At 36.8% G+C, this 21,158-nt stretch overlaps 1 protein-coding gene across 2 annotated transcripts in view; it reads left to right on the plus strand.

Moving 5' to 3' along the window:
* Nucleotides 1-1,264: 1,264 nt before the first annotated feature.
* Nucleotides 1,265-21,158, plus strand: part of LOC150092031 (XK-related protein 6-like) — a 39,995-nt gene continuing 20,101 nt past the window's right edge. For both annotated transcript variants that reach the window (XM_090386698.1, XM_090386707.1), the window contains exons 1-2: nucleotides 1,265-2,053; nucleotides 11,667-11,884. In XM_090386698.1, the coding sequence (XP_090242824.1) occupies nucleotides 1,563-2,053; nucleotides 11,667-11,884 (709 nt within the window). In that variant the 5' untranslated portion in view covers nucleotides 1,265-1,562. The remainder of the gene's footprint in view (nucleotides 2,054-11,666; nucleotides 11,885-21,158) is intronic.

The following is a 21,158-nucleotide window of genomic DNA, read 5'->3' on the forward strand; positions in this document are numbered from 1 at the left end:
CATTCACTAATCTTGTTGCCCTTCTCTGTACTCGTTCCAGCATCTCTACATCCTTCTTGAAATGAGGCCTCCAGACCTGTATACAGTACTCTAGGTGTGGCCTGACCATCGCCTTATACAATGGAATAATCACCTCCTTATCCCTGCTGGAAAAATTCCTGTATATCATTGACAATACTCCATGAGCTACTCTTGCAGCCCGTCTGCACTGCTCAGAGAACTTCATATCTGCCTGCACAACCACCCCCAAGTCCCTTTCATTCTCTACCACTGTCAGTGTAGTACCACAGAGTTGATACGTTGCTCTGGGGTTGCTGTTTCCCATGTGTAGTACTTTACATTTGTCAATGTTAAACTTCATTTGCCACCTCTCAGCCCATCTGCTCAACCTTTCCAGATCCTGTTGCAGCAACATAGTGTCAGTAGTGTCCTTGACAACCCTGCCAACCTTTGTATCGTCTGCAAACTTGGACATTAAGCTCGATATACCATCATCAATATCATTTATAAATACAGAAAACAATAATGGACCCAACACTGAGCCCTGAGGGACTCCACTAATAACATCAGTCCACGATGAGCAGTGTCCATTGATTACCACTCTCTGTCTTCTCCCCCTCAACCACCCCTTTATCCATAGCAGCAATTTGCCTCCAATGTCACATTGATTGGTGGAACAGACTTCCATCTTTTGTTGTGGAAGCTAATAGCCTAAATAAATTTAAGGCTGAGCTGGACAGGCATTTGGAACGAATGGATGAGCGAAATGGGAGTTTTTTTTTTGGCTGATGATGCATAAGCTTGCTTTCTTGCATCGTATGCCTCTACTAGTGCTAATGCTATCTAAGTGCCGTCGTCGTGAAGGACGTCATCTCGGTGATCTGATTTTTAGAAATAATTTTGTATTAAATGTAGAATTTCTTTCATAAATAATTTGTTTTTTAAAATGCATATTTTTTTCATTATGATTTTTTTAAAAAGTGCAATCGATTTGGTACATTCTGTATTAATAACATAACACTGTAATTAATCCCTGCCGAGCGCCCCTATCATTCAGATTTTTTGATCATGTGATATTTTTAATGAACTAAAAATTATCGTTAGTGGACAGTAGTAAATATGGGGTAATGGAGTGATTTGTTACCGTTATGTAGGTTCAGTGATTACGTTTGAGTTATATGTCAAAAACTTATGCTGTGGAATTTAAAAGGAAGTGACAAAAATAATGATAGATGTGTATGTTATAAATTATATAATAATGAAAATTGCACACTCTGAGAATCTGTCCATCATGATAACGTAATGGAAGAAATGTTTTCAGGCATGACAAATTGTAACTAATTTTTAATAGACTAACCCCAGTGTTTATTTCTTTAGATTATGAAGAGAGGAGGAGAATTCGACGACAGTGAGAATAGGCACGATTTTTTACTTGTCAAACGTGAACGTTTGGGCAAGAGTGAATATGTGCCATCGTGTGTATGTTAGGTCGGAGGTTGTGTACATCACGTATTGTTTTTTTTTATTGATTGTTTTGTTGGATTATTATTAACTTAGAGAAAATGACACTTAATGAATTGAAATTGAGTGATGAAAATGGCACATCAGTACTGTCACGACAAGCTCAGGACCCTCGTGGTGCTAGCGAACCAAATGATGAAAATGGTACTTCAGTACTGTCAAGAGAGACTCAGGACCCTCGTGGTGCTGGCGAACCAAATGAAAACGCTGGTGTAGTAAAGAAACAGAAAATTTGGGATGAAGAGTTGAAAATTTCATATTGGGATATTTTATTTAATATTGGTGCAGTTGGCTTTTATATCGGTGACATGGGGGCTGATATAGCAGTTGTGTATGGTCATTTTACAGATTCTAATATGTGGTATTTTTACTTAACTCTAGCGTCGATCCTTGTTTCTGCTGTAATAGTTAATATGTTTAGTTGGGTTTGGTATTTTGAAGACTACAATAATAGCAATATATTGCCACCACCAAAATGGATGTGGAGTGTTCGAATTTTCTGTCTGCTTTTGTTCTTGGAACCGATACCAAGGTAAGCTGTGGCAATGTGTGTCATTCTGTTCCTATTATTAATGAATTTAACAGCAGAAAATTAGCAAGCTATTATGTATGTATCTATGAAATAGAAGATTGAATTCTCAATTTTTCATACATATCTTTGTAACTAGTCACTCAGCCTTTCCTTAGCTCTCTACATGAACTCTTAAGATTAACTTATTAGGATAGCCTAGTGTGAAGAGTGTGAGTGCTGAAATGCATGTGTGTTTGAGTGGACTGTGGTTCAAGTATACTGTCTACTCAAATAGTGTGGTTCTTCCACACAGTTGCTAAATATGGTTAACAATTGTATTCTTTGTTAGAATAATTAATTGTAAACTCCTCTAGCCTAGTGGTTGTGCCAGAGTATAAATTAGAACATGTTTTTATATTGATCTGACACGATTATACAAAAAGTCACGGATACTTTCAAGCAGTGCTGTAGTCGTAAAGTGGCAGAAGGTATACTTTATGAATGTTATTATTATTATCAGCCATATGGTGCAAGGAAACCTGAGGCTTATGCTGCACCAGCCAAAAAAAAAAAAAAATTCTGAATTACCCAGAGAGAGAGAGAGAGAGAGAGAGAGAGAGAAGTAGAAGGGAATCACCAAGAGAAGAATGATGATATCCAGCTCAGAACCCTAGGTGTGCCGAGCCCATACTCACCGGATGTGAGTCCCTGGAATGTCACGAAAAACAGACTATACTATGCATATCAGGCTTATTAATCAAATTCCAGAGGGTATATATATTGGAATTATGTCAAATGACGTTTAGGTTTAAATAAATAAATATTGGTTCCAGCGTTAGTGCTATTGTCTGTGGACAATTAGACATTACACATGCATGGGTTGTATATGTACTTAACTTATTTATACATTATTATTTTTAAATTGTGGTACTACTTGGGAGTGTCAGGTTTGTAGTGACCCCAACCAACCCGCTAGTTATATTTAAAACTAGCCCTGGTATGGATAGCCTTATATATAAAAATATATAAGATACATATATATAAAAGCAACTAAATTAATGAAATTTTAAAGAAAGCTGGAGAAATTGCCAATTGTTAGTTAAAATTAATGAAAATTAACATTCCTCCTCATGGCCATACCTCTGCTACTCCTCAGGGCGCCTCCGTAGCCAGGTGGGCAGGAGCAGCAGTGCGTAGCACATGCTTCTTGATTAGACCGGGGTTCGAGCCCGTGACCACCAAATACGGAGGATGCGGAAAGGTCAGGAAATGACCACCGCATATCCCCGGAGCAATATGGCCTTAGTTACTAATGCTCCTATAAACCAAATAACAAACAAACAAGCTACGCCTCAGGGGCTTTGAGCAGACATATAGCCATACTGGAGGAATGTATTATACATAACCCGTTTCTGTAATCTCTATACCAGTTTTGCAAGTTAAATACTTGGTGGATAATTTGGAATTATAAGAGTAATCTTATTGAATATATCTACTTAATTTTATATAAGTACTAAATTTTAAGTAAACAGGGTGGTTTTCGTGTATTACAGCAAACTGTGATAGGAGAATCAAAGCCCTATGGGTATGTAACATATTGAAATATCATAGTATCTCACCTCCATGTCCTGTGTTGGTCAGTCTGAAAATGTTCAATTTCCCGCCAAAGTTTAGTTTTATGTGTGTGTGTGTGTGTGGTACAGTTTATTGCGCAGACGTATCCGTGGCGTGGTGGTTAACCTTGCCATAGGCAAAGTAGTAATTATAAATTATAAAGGAGTAAGTAAAAAAATTAAATAATACATCATACTACGGAAGTATTAGGCAACAGTACGGACCATAGCCAATATTGCGTATAAATAAGTTAGCACCATGAATACTACAACGAAATAGAGAAAAATGCTGTATGGGTACCACAGCATAAATTGCACCCCCGGGCTTAAACATGACCTCGCAGGACCCGAATCTTGCTGAAAACGGTTGCATAGCGTGCAGTGCTGCCACACCTCATGTGAATACATTGAGACTCCAAAGAAACATAAGACACGAGGACATCCCATACGTTGAAGACTATATAGATTATATACAACTGCAAAATCTACTAAAATTTAATAAATGTAAGAGTAAATTATGAAAAACATGTCCATACATGCATAGCCAGCACAACCATAACACAGAAAATTCACCGATTTTTTGCCACACAAAAGGAGTAATATACCTGATAACATGTAAAGAATGCGGCATCCAGTATATAGGGGCGCCTTCGCAGCCAGGTGGGCAGGAGCTGCAGTGCATAGCACATGCTTCTTGATTAGACCAAGGATCGAGCCTGTCATCCCCAGAACAATATAGCCTTAGTTGCTAATGCTCCTAAAAACCAAATAACAACAACAACAACAACAACCAGTATATAGGACAAACCAGTACTGAACTACACATAAGACTAAATCTGCACCGATCTCAAATAAAGAAATACGGGGAAAATCCACCAAAAAAACAGAAATACAGATACAGACAAATACACCAATGAAATAGAGCTAAGACACTACCAAAAACACAACTTTACTAATATCACCATAGCCATACTAGCCATCATGGAAAACACCAACAAAAGGGAACGGGTTGAATAATAGGTTCAATGGTAGGAACTTCACCTACTTCAGTTATAAACAATGCAATATTATAAACAATGCAATTTTTCAATTAACAAAAAACGTACAAAGTAACGGTTTGAGAAAATATAAAATTAAACAAGATTATAGTAGCTATAACAGGACAAGACCCCAAGACATTAACAATTTCGAAAAACTCACGGAATGGGATACAGATCCCATTAACATAAAAAGCATACATAACACCCTGTTTGCACTAAAACATAGTAAACTAAAAGCCCTAAACAGGATAAACCATAAGATTTCTATCAAAAATATATATCTTAAACACACATTGGAGGATATCATTAAATTCATAATAGGATTAGTATACCCTGAAAATACAAACAGAGTATTGCACAATAAAATTTCTGAATCGGGTCTACAACTACGTTAATCTCAGAAATATTATGCATAAAACTAAAACTTTTCTTCCAATAAATAATAACAATATAGAAATTAGGCATAGATATGACAGACCCATAGGAATGACTATCTATAACTACAAAAACACAATAGCCAACATGGCCATTGCAGATCTACCCTGTTTCTGTCATGAAGAAAAATAAAAAAATTATATAGATCCACATCACAACCACATATTAACCGGCGACCTTAAAATTATAGAAGACAATACCCTACAAGAAGTGATGAGCAAAGGAACAAAATTCAGACCCAACTCCAAAATTTACTTAAATAACATACACAACTCCATTAATATGGATCTGTTGCAATTCGCATACAAAACAGCATACAAATACAACACCCCAGTGGAAGCTTTTCAAAGATGGATTAATATTACCACAAAACTTATCTTAACTGGATTCAGAGACATCATGACACACCAATATGACACACAAACACAAAATTCATCTCCAATAACAGGCAGTACATTGAATATATTAGAAACAATTATATTAACAAAGTATACACATGACTTCAAAAACTTGTTCACTAGTATATCTCACAACAATTTGATAAAAGAACTATCTGAATATTACATAGAGCATCAAGATAAACTAGGATGTAACAAGATTGATTTTTTTTTTGATTTGGTAGTTGTTGGCGCATCGGCTTCTGTGGCCATATTGCACCTCCCAAGGTTTTTGCAGTACTTTGATCCAAGCCCGAGGCGGGAATCGAACCCGGATGTAACAAGATATACAATTTAAACTAGGATGTAACAAGATATACAATTTAAATAGTATTAAACAAAAAATCAAAAACCTACAAAACAAGTTCGTTATCACCAATATAGACAAAGCAAATAACAACTTTAGCATCATTTGTAAGAGATTCTGTATAGACAACCTAAAACAGGAATTGGACCACAGTGACATTTATAAGTTCATCAGCCCCACCCCTAACATAATCACTAAAAAACTAATAGCAATACACAAGAAAATTAAATTAAAAATGGACAACACCCTATATCCATACATTTACTGGATTCTCAAATTCCACCAAGTCCCTACAGGGAAAAGGTTCATCACCACTTGCAGAAACAGCTACAACAATATGTCTAGCAAAATAATGGAATCCAAATTAAATATTATAACCAGCAATCTCACAAACACAAAATTCATCTCCAATAACAGGCAGTACATTGAATATATTGAAACAATCATATTAACAAAGTATACACATATGACTTCAAAAACTTGTTCACTAGTATATCTCACGGCAATTTTATAAAAGAACTATCTGAATATTACATAGAACATCAAGATAAACTAGGACGTAAAAAACAGTACTGGATAAACCTCATCAACCTTAATGTGAAAAACATACAGATGGGTAATAGCTGTTGTTGTTATTTGGTTTTTTGGAGCATTAGCAACTAAGGCCATATTGCTCCGGGGATATGCGATGGTCATTCCCTGACCTTTCCGCATCCTCAGTATTTGGTGGTGATGGGCTCGAACCCTGGTATAATCAAGAAGCGTGTGCTACGCACTGCTGCTCCTGCCCACCTGGCTACAGAGGTGCCTGGGTAATAGCATCTATGTGCAAATTAGAGGGCGTGGCCATGGATCAAGTAGTTCATGCTCCATAGCCAACCTCTATTTGCACTTTTATGAAAATAAGCTTAAAGAAGACATCACGTACTACAAGTACATAGACGATGTACTAGTCATCAACCATACAGACTTCGACAACTGCTGACCGGGCTAGCCAGGTGGGAAAAGTGCCTGCCTGGCAACCCAAAGGTCGCGGGTTTGAATCCCGCCTCGGGGTTGGATCAAAGTACTGTAAAAACCTTGGGAGGTGCACTATGGCCACAGTAGCTGATGAGCCAACAACTACCAAAAAAAAAAAAAAAAAAAACTTCGACAACATGGCTAAAAATATCTATCCCGAAGATTTGACTATAGAAAGAACCAACACAGAAAGCAACCTGCAAGCCACCTACCTAGACAGTCAAATCACAATAACTTTGTATAACAATAACAAACGACTTTTTATACACCAAACACTACGATAAAACACTACGATAATTGGCTTCCCAGCAATTAAACTAACTAACTGGGAAACTAAATTAGCCAAAAATATATATGGAAATGTTATCAGAAACCAAAACAAACTAACAAAATTATACACATATGCAATAGCCCAGAAAGCATTATAGCAGCTTTAATAAAACTGAAAAATACCCTTATCAAAAATAAAATACCTGACAATTACATCAGATAACATATAAATGCAGCCGCACAAGCTAAACTCATACAGCAACCAACTAATATTAGTCCTAATAGTATCATAGAAAAAAATTTTTCCACGGAGCATAAAAGCTCTAATTAGAGCTATAATTTGGCCCCCTTTTGAACCCCAGGTTAATTGTGCATAGGTGTGGCTTGACACCTATCCGCACAGTACCTGGATGTCCAAAATCAAAATACCCCACTAACAGAGTTATTAACACCAGGAATGTAAATACACAGGTCATCATTACCATACAGATATAGTGCATTTCCACTAAATCGAGATTTAATTACAAGCACGGAAACACAGGGTTAATATTCACGATGAAAGAGGCTATATATATTTGTAAATAGTTATCCCCATGGGCACATACAGGACTGTCATGCCTTAGAAAAGCATTGCCAGTCCACACCCTACGGATAACACATTTAATTTTAATAATATCATCCCATCTTTTCCCATTTTATTTTAACTACCACCATGTCAATTATTATGTTTATTTTCTATCAGTTTTAGCCTGGTTAGATATCATATTGTATCTGCTTAATACACCAAGCTTTAAATTACAATCAACACCAGCCCACACTCAAGAATGCAAAGCATGTGACTGCCTACGGCAAGGTTAACCATCATAAGTCTGCGCAATAAACTGTACCACACACACACAAAACTAAACTTTTGCTGGAAATTGAACATTTTCAGAATGACCACTACAGGACATGGAGGTTAGATACTATATTTCAAGATGTTACATACCTGTAGGGCTTTGATTCTCCTATCACAGTTTGCTGTAATATACAAAAACCACCCTGTTTACTTAAAATTTAGTACTTATATAAAATTAAGTACAATATATTCAATAAGATTACTCTTATAATTCCAAATTATCCACAAGTATTTAACCTGAAAAACTAGTATAGAGATTACAGAAACGGGTTATGTATAATACATTCCTCCAGTATGGCTATATGTCTGCTCAAAGCCCCTGAGGAGTAGCAGAGGTATGACCATGAGGAGGAATGTTAATTTTCATTTATTTTCATTAATTTTGACTAACATTTGCCAATTTCTCCAGCTTTCTTTAAAATTTCATTAATTTAGTTGCTTTTATATGTATCTTATATATTTTTATATGAGGCTATCCATACCAGGTCTAATTTTAAATATAACTAGCTGGTTGGTTGGAGTCACTACAAACCTGACACTCCCAAATATATATATAATATGTATATATACACGGCATATTTTACTTACTTATATATAGGTCATATATATTAAAAATAATAAAACTATAAGTATTGCTTAAGAATCAAATTCTAATAAATTTATTTTTTAATTTTCAGTAAATATTTTAATAATATTTGTTTTTCAAGTCTTTCAAAAACCAGAAGATATACCCTGTTCACCTAAAAAAAATCTAGGGAGTATTTGGCATATTCCCACATATACTCTCCACTACAACCCTGCTTCCAAGTATATACAAAACAGATTTCTTCAAAGAAAGTAATAGTATGCTGTTTGACCTTTGACCATTTCTTGAAATGGTTAAAAGACAGGCAGCCTGCATGGTGAGATTGTCAAATGGGCAACTGTACAAGGAAAGGCTGATTGTGTTTATGCAGGTAGATAACCCCAGGGGCTCACATCTGGTGAGTATGGGCTTGGCACACCCAGGGGTCCTCAGCTGGATATCATCATTCTTCTCTTTCCTGCTACATCTGTCTTTCTCTCACACGGTAACTTAGAAATTTTTTTTTGCCTGGTAGCAAAAGCCTTATGCTTCCTTGTACCATATGGCTAATATATAATAATAATAATAATATCCCAGTGATATATGGGATACTTCCATACCCACCGATTAGAGGCTAACAAGCTTCGAAATGGTGCCATATGGGTGGTGGTGTCCACCAAGAATAGATAACATTAGTCTTCTCAGCTGGTGAAGCATTGCTTATTTGAGGTAGTGCAATATCAGAGCAACTACTTGTGAAGGCATTCACAATATGAGATGTAACAAAAACTGTTTATTTCATCTACTTTGGTAATTTATTTCAAATTAAAATGCTTTGCACTAACTTGTTCATCTAATAGCTATTTTTTAACTAATTCTAGACTAAACCTTAACTTTAAGGATATGGTTTTAAGAATGTGGTTTGCATTTATTCTTGGGATTATTGTATTGGGTATAATTCCTGTTGGCTTGGTTTTTGACATGATTTTACACTGCCAATATAATAATATATAATTTTGCCCTGTTTTCAAACAGATTTAAAAAAAAAAAAAAAAAAAAACTTTGGTTGAACTGCACTGCTTGGTTTCTGTTGATAGAAGTGTCCTTATAGCATTTTATTAAGAATGGTTCTTTGAATGCACATCTGTGGTATGCCTAGTCAGTGGAACTGCAAACTTAAAATCCCAAAAAGACTGCATTGGAGAGATGGAAAGCTGGATCTGACTTATATACCCTTACAAATTGAATCAGTCAGATGCTCTTGTATTCTCCTCATATACATGCTCCCACATATGCACTCCATGTGGTAAACTGGAATGCAGGGATTAATGGGTTTTGCTTAGTGTCTGATAATATTTTTAATAACTTGACTCTGAAAAATTTGTTGATACTCCTTACTATGATGTGTCACAAAGCAACTGGATGCAAAAAATAATTTTGATATCATACACTTGGATCTTAGGAAAGATTTTGATACTGTTGCACATTAGCATTAGTAGAGGCATATGATGCAAGAAAGCAAGCTTATGATCAAGATTATGACCAAGAAAGCAGCATTGGCTAAAAAAAAAAAAAAAAAACCGCCGATTTCACCCATCAGTTCGTTCCAAATACCTGTCCAGCTCAGCCTTAAATTTATTTAGGCTATCAACTTTCACAACAAAAGATGGAAGTCTGTTCCAGCAGTTAACTACCTGCTGGCTAAAGACAAGCTTCCACATATCTATCCTACAACTGTCTCCTCAGTTTGAATTTAAGCCCTCTGAGGTGATTATCCTGAGCAAGAGGAAGAATCCCATCGGCATTGAGCATGCTCAAACCATTCAAGGCTTTATACACCTCAATCAGATCGTGGAAGACTACTGCACAAATTGAAGCAGTATGGCATTAAAGGTAAAATGCTCTTATGGATAAAGGGATGGTTGAGTGGGGGAAGACAAGAGTGGTAATCAATGGACACTGCTCTTCATGGACTAATGTTATTAGTGGAGTTCCCCAGGGGTTGGGGCCCACTGTTGTTTTCTGTCTTTATCAGTGGTATTGATGAAGGTATATCAGAGTTAATGTCCAAGTTTATAGTTGTTATGAAGGTTGGCAGGGTTGTTAATGACAGTAATTACAGTACACCACTGCAACAGGATCTAGAAAAGTTGAGCAGATGGGCTGAGAGCTGGCAACTGAAGTTTAACATTGACAAATGTAAAGTACTGCGTATGGGTAGCAGTAACCCAGAGTAACTTGCCAACTGTGTGTTGCTACATTTGGAATAGTGTAGAATGAAAAGGACCTGGGGGTAATCGTGCAGTTAGATATGGCGCCTCCGTAGCCAGGTGGGAAGGAGCAGCAGTGCATAGTACACGCTTCTTGATTAGACCAGGGTTCGAGCCCGTCACCACCACATACGGAGGATGCGGAAATGTCAGGGAATGACCATCGCATATTCCCTGAGCAATATGGCCTTAGTTGCTAATGCTCCTAAAAAAAAAACCAAAATAACAAACAGCAGTCAGATATGAAGTTTTCTGATCATATGTTTGAAAATAGGAGTACATTGAACACCCAAAATATTAATAGCTTTACCTTTCTTTGCAGATTTTCCTTAGCTGTTGATGTAATCGTCGTTACTACAACCAGGTTGTTGGTTAAGTACAGTTAATACGACTCCATGTTTTGTTTTTCCTCACTTCATTCAAATACAGTATAATATTATTCACTCAGAAGCTTTCTGAAATAATTTTTTGTCACAGTTTCAATTAAATATCGTCAAAATTATAGCAGCATATGGTTCATGTGATGTATAGTGGTTTGAGAAATACAATTGTGTATTGCATTTATTTTCTTTCATTCTAGATATAATGAAATCAATGCAAGTGAGTGCATGCAGATTAATGGAAAATTTGTTGCTATTGGAGTAACTAGCACCATGTAATTTAAAATATTTGAAAATTATTTAGTAATTTAAAATATTTGAATTGTACATTCACTAATTTTAATTGTAAATTTAAAAAAAAAATTAAATTTTCTGATTATTGATTTTTCTTTCTCTTAGGTATTTCATGGCTGCATATTATGGTGTTCAAATAAAAAGAAATATAGATAATAAAACTAAGCGACGGCAATTATTAGAATATCAAAAACAAATTTCATATGAGGAAGCTGATGCTGCATTTTTGAGACTGTTTGAATCTTTTTTAGAGGCTGCACCTCAGCTTATTTTGTTACTTTATACCCTGGTGATTGATGACTTCAATAGAAGTGACTTCTCAGGTAATTTTTTTTTTAATATGCATTCTTAAAGAGCTTGAAGACACTGTTATTTTTTATTTATTTTTGCAATAATTAATATATATTATGTAGTAGTGCCTGACGGGTGGGCAGAAGGGGAATATGCCCCCTTAACCAAAAATTTGAAATTAAAGAAAAAGGATGCAGCAGGCATTCTAAAAAAAAAAAAAACAACTCAAAACCTTGATCACCATGCCCCTCCCCCTTATGATGATACCTGGACCTGGTTGCCATGTCCCCCCCCCTTACAATGACCTCAATACGCCACTGGTGTCCGAAGACTATTTTGAATATGGATTCTTTTATTCTTCTATCTATTAAATGACTGTTAATGAGCCTGCTCAGGTAGTTGACAAACTGAATGAGTAGTTTACATCTACATTTACATATGAGGAATTCTGTATGGAAGTTGTTGTTGTTGTTATTTGGTTTTTAGGAGCATTAGCAACAAAGGCCATATTGCTCCGGTGCGGTGGTCATTCCCTGACCTTTCCGCATGCTCCGTATTTGGTGGTGATGGGCTGTATGGAAGTGGAGGCCAGAAGTTTATCAAACTCTAACAGGGAGCTAAATGATTTTGTAGTAACCAAGAGGAAAGTGCAAGAGAAATTGTTTCTTATTAAGAAAGGCGTAAGTCTGCAAATTGCAGCTTTTGGAGACTATGCACCTGCAAGGTGATCTGATTGAGGTATATAAGACCTTAAAATAGTTTGAGCAAGCTCAATGCTGATGGGATTCTTCTTGTTCAAATTTCTCACTTGAGGGAACATGAATTCAAATGGAAGAAAGACACTGTAGAATAGATGTGCATAAACTTTCCTTTAAAGGCTTGCTAGCTAAATAGCTAGTGAGTGGTTGATTGCTGGAACAAATTTTCATTTGTTATTGTGGAAGTTGATAGCTTAAATAGCTCAATGAAGAACTGGACAACCTTTTGGAGTGAATGTAGTAGTAGTAGTAGTGTGGTGGCGGCATGTGATGCAAGAAAGCAATTGTATGAGCTTATGCAGCATCAGCCAAAGGGAAAGAAAAAGAAAAAAAAAACTCACACCATTCCCTCCAAATGCCTATCCAGTTCCTCCTTAAATTTATTTAACCTATCAACTTCCACAACGACAGATGGAAGTTTGTTCGAGCAATTAACCACCCGCTAGCTAAAGGCAAATTTCTGCACATCTGTTCTACATCCGTCTTTTCTTAATTTGAACTTATGCCCCCCTTAGGTTCGTAATCTGAACAAGTGGAAGGATCCCATCAGAATTCATCGTGCTCAACCCATTCAAGGCTTTATACATCTCAATCAGATCACTGCACAGTTGCCTAGTCTCCAGCCACTGCAATTTGCAGAACTTAAGCCTCTCTTGGTAAGAGGATCCCTTCATTTCCCTCCCCAGTCTTGTTGCCCTTCTCTGTACACGCTCAAGCAAATCTACATCCTTCCTAAAATGAGGCCTCCAGACCTGTACGCGGCGTGGCCTGACCATTGCCTTATACAGAGGGACAATCACCACCTTTTCCCTGCTAGCAAAATTCCTATAAATCATTGACAAAACCCCATGACCTGCTCTGGCAGCCTGTCTGCATTGCTTAGAAAACTTCATATCTGACTGCACAATTATGCCCAGGTCTTTTTCATTTTCTACCACCTTAAGTATAGCACTACACAGTTGGTACGTTTCTCTTGAGTTAAGTAAGGTGCAGCCATTATCAACCCACTGCAGGATGGAAGCCTCCTCAACAATTCATGCTGAGGGAAATGGACCATAATCTGCCACGCTGGTCCAGTGCTGGTTGGCAGATCGACCGTATTCAGCAGTCAGGGGCTTGAACCCCGGTCTACTCAAAGAGCGTGTGCTACTGCACTCCCGCTCCTCATATGCAGTACTTTGCATTTGTCAAGGTTAAACTACAGTTGCCACTTCTTAGCCCATCTGCAAACTTCGACACTAAGCCTGATATACCTTCATCAATATCATTGATAAATATACAAAACAACAGAGGAACCAACACGGAACCCTGTGGGATTCCACTAATAACATTAGTCCACAAAGAGCAGCACCCATTGATTACCACTCTCTGTCTTCTCCCACTGAACTATCCTTTTATCCATTGTAGCAACTTACCCTTAATACCATTCTGCTCCAATTTGTACAATAGTCTTCCATGCGCAACAGTGTCAAAAGCTTTCCTGAAATCCAAATATATGATATCAAAATTATTTTTTGCATCCAGTTCCTTTGTAACCACATCATAATATCCTATCAAATTTGTCAGACAAGACTTTCCCCTTAACAAACCCACTGTGTCTGAAATATTGCTGCAGTCTTGTCTAGATGATCCTGCAATGCATCTTTAACCAGTGTCTCTGTTATTTTACCCGGAACAGAAGTTAAACTAACTGGTCTGTAATTACTCGTGTCACCCTTCGATCCCCCTTTGTGAATTGGGGATACATTTGCACATCTCCAGTTCGTGGGGACCTCCCTTGAGTCCAAGGATGCTCTCATAATTATGGCTAAGGATTTGCTTAGTTGCTTTGCCACCTCCTTTAATATAACTGGATAGATCCCATCCACCCCAGGTTCCTTTCTTATGTTTAACTTCAACAATTTCTCCTCCACTTTGCTCTCAGTTATTACAAAATCATTAAGCACCCTGCTACAATTTGATAACCTTCTGCCATTTTCAAACCTTAATAACTCCTCATGTGTGAATGTAGATGCAAAATACTCATTCAGTTTGTTTGCTATCTGAGCAGGATCATCAACAATTGGACCATCGATATCAAGTGGACCAATCAGATACATCCTCTTCCTTTTAGAGTTTATACAAGTAAAGAAATCCTTGCTGTTTTTCTTAGCATCTTTTGCCAAAGATTTTTCGTAATCTGCTTTCGCCTGCCTAACCTCCTTTGTGACCTGATTACAGACTAGCTTATATCTGTCATAGGCTTCTGAGTCACTTGATAATTTATATGCATCCCATTCATTTTTATTCTCTGTCACAAGTCTCATTAGTTCATTTGATAACCATTTAAGCCAATAGGTATGAAACTTTTAGTAGCATCCACGATTAATTCCTTGAATGGTTACCACTTGAATGGATGGGGAAATGGGAAGGATTTTTTTTTTTTTTTTTGCCTGATGCTGTATAAGCTTGCTTTTTTGCATCATATGCCACTGCTAATGCTAATTGCTGTTTCACTTGTTTTGAGATCCAAATTTTACAACTAAACATTTATATACTGACTCCTGATTTAAATCAGTTCTTAAATGCATTCAAATACTCTTCCACACAACTTACTCTACAGATAAAAATACAACTGATGAATAGGTTCCTAAATAGAGGATACCCGATTACCTCTCTCAATAGCATTAAATTAGAAGCCAACTACAAATTATTAATCAATAAATAAATAAATAGATTTTCTATTTATACTCCGGAACCACCAAATGGTCAGAGGAGTTCACAAGATTGACAGAATACAAGAAACAGCATCGTATTTAGCAGTTACGAGCTTGAACCCCAGTCACTCAAGGCACGTGTACTTATGCACCCGCACGCCTGACCACTTGGCTACGGTGGCCGTTTTGACAGGATTAATAAAAAATATTTTATTTCAATGCCGTATGTTGAACACTGGTATAGACAAATTAACAACCTTTTGAGAGGTACAGAAATGAAAATAGTAGCAAAACAGGGCCATAAATTATGTGCAACACAAAAAATCGACTTCTAAACATCGACTTCTGAACAAACACATGACCTCATCTACCACATTTCATGTAAGGATTGTGATTCTTCTTACATTAGATCTACCAGATGCATTTTAAACTCGAGGGTTAAGCAACATGAAGCATCAATCCATGCATCGGAAATAGCATTCCATGTGATAAATGAAAACCACACATTCCTGTTTAATGAAGCCAAAATTTTAAATATTCACATAATTATACAAAATTATTGATTGCCGAAATTTCAGAAATGAAATTACAAAAAAAAAAAAAAAAAAAAAAAACTATTAACATTCGACGTCCATTTCTCTTATCTGATTCGTGGTCATTCGAATGCATGCTTACCAAAGACTAATCTCCTATTTATAAAATTCCGAACACACACAGTTCGTTAGTTTCATTCCACCCTGTGAACATGACACTTGTCGAAACGTTTTAGTCTGCTTAAGGGAGGAATTTTTAGTGCATTTTAAATTCATTGTTTTGTTGTACTTTTATCTGAATTTAATATTATTTCTTTCTAGTAAAGGAAAGTGAATGCTTAGAAAGCAGTACTCACCTTGAATTAATCTGCGATGGCTTACTTAAGCAGCATGGTTAATATTTAGGTTGAATTGTTAAGTTGAATAAAAACCAAAAGGGGAAAAGTAGGTTATTTGGTTTTTTTTAGGAGCATTAGCAACTAAGGCCATATTGCTCCGGGATATGCGGTGGTCATTTCCTGACCTTTCCGCATCCTCCGTATTTGGTGGTGACGGGCTCGAACCCCGGTCTAATCAAGAAACATGTGCTGCGCACTGCTGCTCCTTCCCACCTGGCTACGGAGGCGCCATAGGAAAAGTAGGTAAGTGTTGACTGAGTTAAAATAGGCGCAAGGAAACATAAGCGTACACATCCAATCCTTGGTTGTCATTGAAGTAAAGAAGCAAAAGAATAATTGAAAACTAAATAGGTGAATACGGTGAAGCCAATAGTCGTTGACGGGGACTTTCGTTGGTTAAAACGTCTTCAGTTGGCAATGTGTGGAGAATAAACGCGCATGGTATTTAAGAAATAAATTATACTCTCGTGATGCTTTTTTTGACATGTGGGAACTTTAATCGCGAGAGGTTCCAAATTGGGGAGAGATTGAAGGGGAGTTTGGAATTTAGAATTTTGAGGTTTGAGTGGTGCCAGTACCATTCAATAGCTAGGACTTCATATTGAAGTATTCTGTAGCTGGATTTTAGTTTAATGATGGAAATGGCAGAGTCAATGAGGGGGGGGGTGTGGTTGTGGGTCTGGGCATGAATTGTAAGTTCTGTAACAGATTGGTTAGACATGAGGCTATGGAAATGATAGTATGCACGGGTGTTGGATGTTTTTGATGAGCCAAATTTGGTAGTGGTACTTCCGATATAACATGTATTACAGTTTGGTTGACAATTAATGAAGTATATTATATTATTGAGGTCGTTTGTAGGATATTTGTGTGTGTCTTTATAGGAGCTGAAGAAGGATCCTAATTTGCTGTAGGTGGAAAAAACAAGGGAGATATCAGTGTCGTTAAATAGATGGCAGAACTGTCCTAAGAGTTCATTGTGATAAGGGAGGACTATGGAGATGTTTATTTTATTGTTGTCTTTGGTTGGATTGTTAAGTTTAATTTTATTTTTAGCAATGGAGATTGTGTTTAAAATTAACCTCTGGTGGGGGTAACCTCTGGATATAAATTTGTCGGTGAGATATTGGATTTCATTGTAAACGTCGGTTGGTGAGGAGCTGTTGTTGTTGTTTGGTTTTTTTAAGGAGCATTAGCAACTAAGGCCATATTGCTCCAGGATATGCGGTGGTCATTCTCTGATCTTTCCGCATCTTCCGTATTTGGTGGTGACGGGCTCGAACCCCTGTCTAATCAAGAAGCGTGTGCTACGCACTGCTGCTCCTTCCCACCTGGCTGCGGAGGCGCCTTGAGGAGATGTACTTTAGTGCATTGTGAATTTGATTATATAAAACTGCTTTTTTAGTGTTTAGGGGGTGATGAGAGGCAAAATGTAAGTATTTACCAGTGTTTGTATATTTCCTGAAAATTTTCGTATTTAATTTTGTGACTGTTATATAGATAGTGAGATTGAGGAAATTTGTCTGATTGTTTTGTCCAATTTCAAGGGTGAATTTAAGTCTGTCGTGTATAGAGTTGAGTTTTACGAAGAGGTTATCAATGATGAATCTGTTGCCTATTACAAGAATGTCATTGACGTAGCACATGTATAGTTTTAGTTCAGGGGGAAAGGGGTGTAGAATTTGGCTCTCATGGCGGCTGGGTAAATTTCGGACAATGGGGCCGAAATGCCTAGGCCCATCAGTAAGCCAAATATTTGTTGAAAAATTTTTTTGTTGAATCTAAAATATCTTGCCTCTAATAGAAGGGTGGTGAGCTCGAGAATATGGTCTGTAGAAAGGGAGGTATGTTTTGTTAAGGTATCGTCTGTTTCTAAGAACTTGCGTAAGGCTTGTAAAGTAAATGGGATGTGGACATTAGTGTAGAGAGAAGTGACGTCATAGGAAACTAAGATGTCTGTATTGGATATTGTAATATTATTGATTTTTTGAAAAGCTTGATTGGTGTTATTGATCTTGAATGTGGAAAATTTAGTAAGAGGGGTTATAATTTTTACCAGAAAGGAGGATAAATTAGCGAAAGCTGATTTGCTATATGAAACAATTGGTCTTAAAGGATGGTCGGTTTTGTGTAACTTAATGATCCCAAACATGTGGGGGAGGATGTTATTACAGATTCTGATTTGCTGTAGTGTGGAAAGGTTGATTTCCTTATTTTGCCTGAGTTTCCTGGCAATATACATGCACTACGCCGACGACATTCTTGTAATAGGCAACAGATCCATCATTGATAACCTCTTCGTAAAACTCAACTCTACACGACAGACTTAAATTCACCCTTGAAATTGGACAAAACAATCAGATAAATTTCCTCAATCTCACTATCTGTATAACAGGCACAAAATTAAATACGAAAATTTTCAGAAAAAATACAAACACCGGTAAATACTTAAATTTTGCCTCTCATCACCCCCTAAACACTAAAAAAGCAGTTTTATTATATAATCAAATTCACAATGCACTAAAGTACAGCTCCTCACCAACCGACGTTTACAACGAAATCCAATATCTCACCGACAAATTTATATCCAGAGGTTACCCCCACCAACTTATTTTAAATACAATCTCCATTGCTAAAAATAAAATTAAACTTAACAATCCAACCAAAGACAACAATAAAACAAACATCCGCCTAGTCCTCCCTTATCACAATGAACTCGTAGGACAGTTCCGCCATCTATTTAACGAAAAAACTCCCTTGTTTTTTCCACCTACAGCAAATTAGGATCCTTCTTCAGCTCCTATAAAGACACACACAAATATCCTACAAACTATCTCAATAATATAATATATCTCATTAATTGTCAACCAAACTGTAATACATGTTACATCGGAAGTACCAAATTTGGCTCATCAAAAACATCCAACACCCATGCATACTATCATTTCCATAGCCTCATATCTAACCAATCTGTTACAGAACTTACAATTCATGCCAGACCCACAACCATACCTCCCTCATTGACTCTGCCATTTCCATCATTAAACTAAAATCCAGCTACAGAATACTTCAATATGAAGCTCTAGCTATTGAATGGTACCGGCACGACTCAAACCTCAAAATTCTAAATTCCAAACTCCCCTTCAATCTCTCCCCAATTTGGAACCTCTTGCAATTAAAGTTCCCACATGTCAAAAAAAGCATCACGAGAGTATAATTTATTTCTTAAATACCATGTGCATTCACTCTCCACACATTGCCAACTGAAGACGTTTTAACCAATGAAAGTCCCCGTAACAACTATTGGCTTCACCGTATTCACCTATTTAGTTTTCAATTATTCTTTTGCTTCTTTACTTCAATAACAACCAAGGATTGGATGTGTATGCTTATGTTTCCTTGCGCCTATTTTAACTCAGTCAACACTTACCTATTTCCCCCTTTTAATTTTTATTCAACTTAACAATTCAACCTAAATATTAACCATGCTGCCTAAGTAAGCCATCGCAGATTAATTCAAGGTGAGTACCGCTTTCTAAGCATTCGCTATCCTTTACTAGTCTATTAACACGGTACTTGAAGATCTCTAAAACTTTGCATTATTATTTCTTTCGTATTTCAAGTTTATGACAAAATGTCTTCCTTCACTAAAGGTTGCATGGGGGTTTTTGATATTTCTAGGGTCGGGTTGGGGTTCACCGCTGTGATCCTGGAGTATTGGACTGCCTGTGTGTCTATAGTGAGAAACACATTATGAGTTTTAAATTATGTAATCTGGTTTTAACGTATCATTTTGTAATTTATTTGCATAAGGAGAATTGGTAAAGAAGAAATCCTGCTGACTGAATAAAAGGTAACTCCTTGTTTATTTCTAAAATACTGACATCAGACAAAAAAAAAAAAATGTAACGTATGTAATTTTTCAATTAATGTGTGTAATCCTTCCTTTACCACCAATTACTTTGAATTCTCACTGTTAGAGATTCAGGTAGACGCCTTAAATAGTTTACATATATGAGGCCATTCTGGAAACAGTTGAGCTTGTAATTGATTCGTGTTTCATGAATGCTGTTGTTTTCACTTTTCATTCAAGATAATTCCATACACTCTCTGTAGAACTTAAATCTAGTGACTTGGCTGGCCAATTTAAATATTCTACCATTCTCTTGTGTTCTTCATGCCTGTTTAAAACAGTAGAGCCTGTGTGAACCTTGTAGACAGTTGTCATCCTAGAATACAACAGTATCAAAATCATGAGTATCTCTCAAATGTTCATCAGAAGCACAACCTGATCATCTAATATTTGTAAAATGGTTCATTTTGGTTAGTATTCCACATAGGGGCCCAAGTTGATAATAATTAAATCATCTCCAAAGAATCAGTGACCAGCTTGTACAACACTTTCCACACAGTTTGGATGAAAAGTCTAATTTCTTCTCCTGTCAAGTCCGTGCCAGGCATTATTAGAGTATAAAAAAAAATTCATTCATTTCATTTCATTAATTCATTTGCCCATATGTTATAGGTCCATAAATTGCATGCGTTCTCTGGTTGATTTGTCTGTTTTGCCAGATGAAAAACCTCAGTTTCTGACTGCACATTTTACATGTGCAGTTGGAATTGAGACATTTGGCAAGCAGGAGGCTGGCAACAGCCTATGTACGGTCTGAGGATGGGTTCTGGTAAGGTTCCTGAAACATTACCTTAATGTATTCTCTCTTAATATTCACATGGTATAAGAGTGGTCATTATAAAAATCTAGATTCAGTTGGAAAACTACCATGTAATAAAAAGGTATAAAGTGCAGCTATTATCAACCCACTGCAGGATGGAAGCCTCCTCAACAATTCATGCTGAGGGAAATGGACCATAATCTGCCACGCTGGTCTAGTGCGAGTTGGCAGATCGACCGTATTCAGCA

The sequence above is a fragment of the Mastigoproctus giganteus genome, chromosome 1, assembly GCF_048544385.1.
Source record: "Mastigoproctus giganteus isolate SK-2022 chromosome 1, ASM4854438v1, whole genome shotgun sequence".
Lineage (NCBI taxonomy): Eukaryota > Metazoa > Arthropoda > Arachnida > Uropygi > Thelyphonidae > Mastigoproctus > Mastigoproctus giganteus.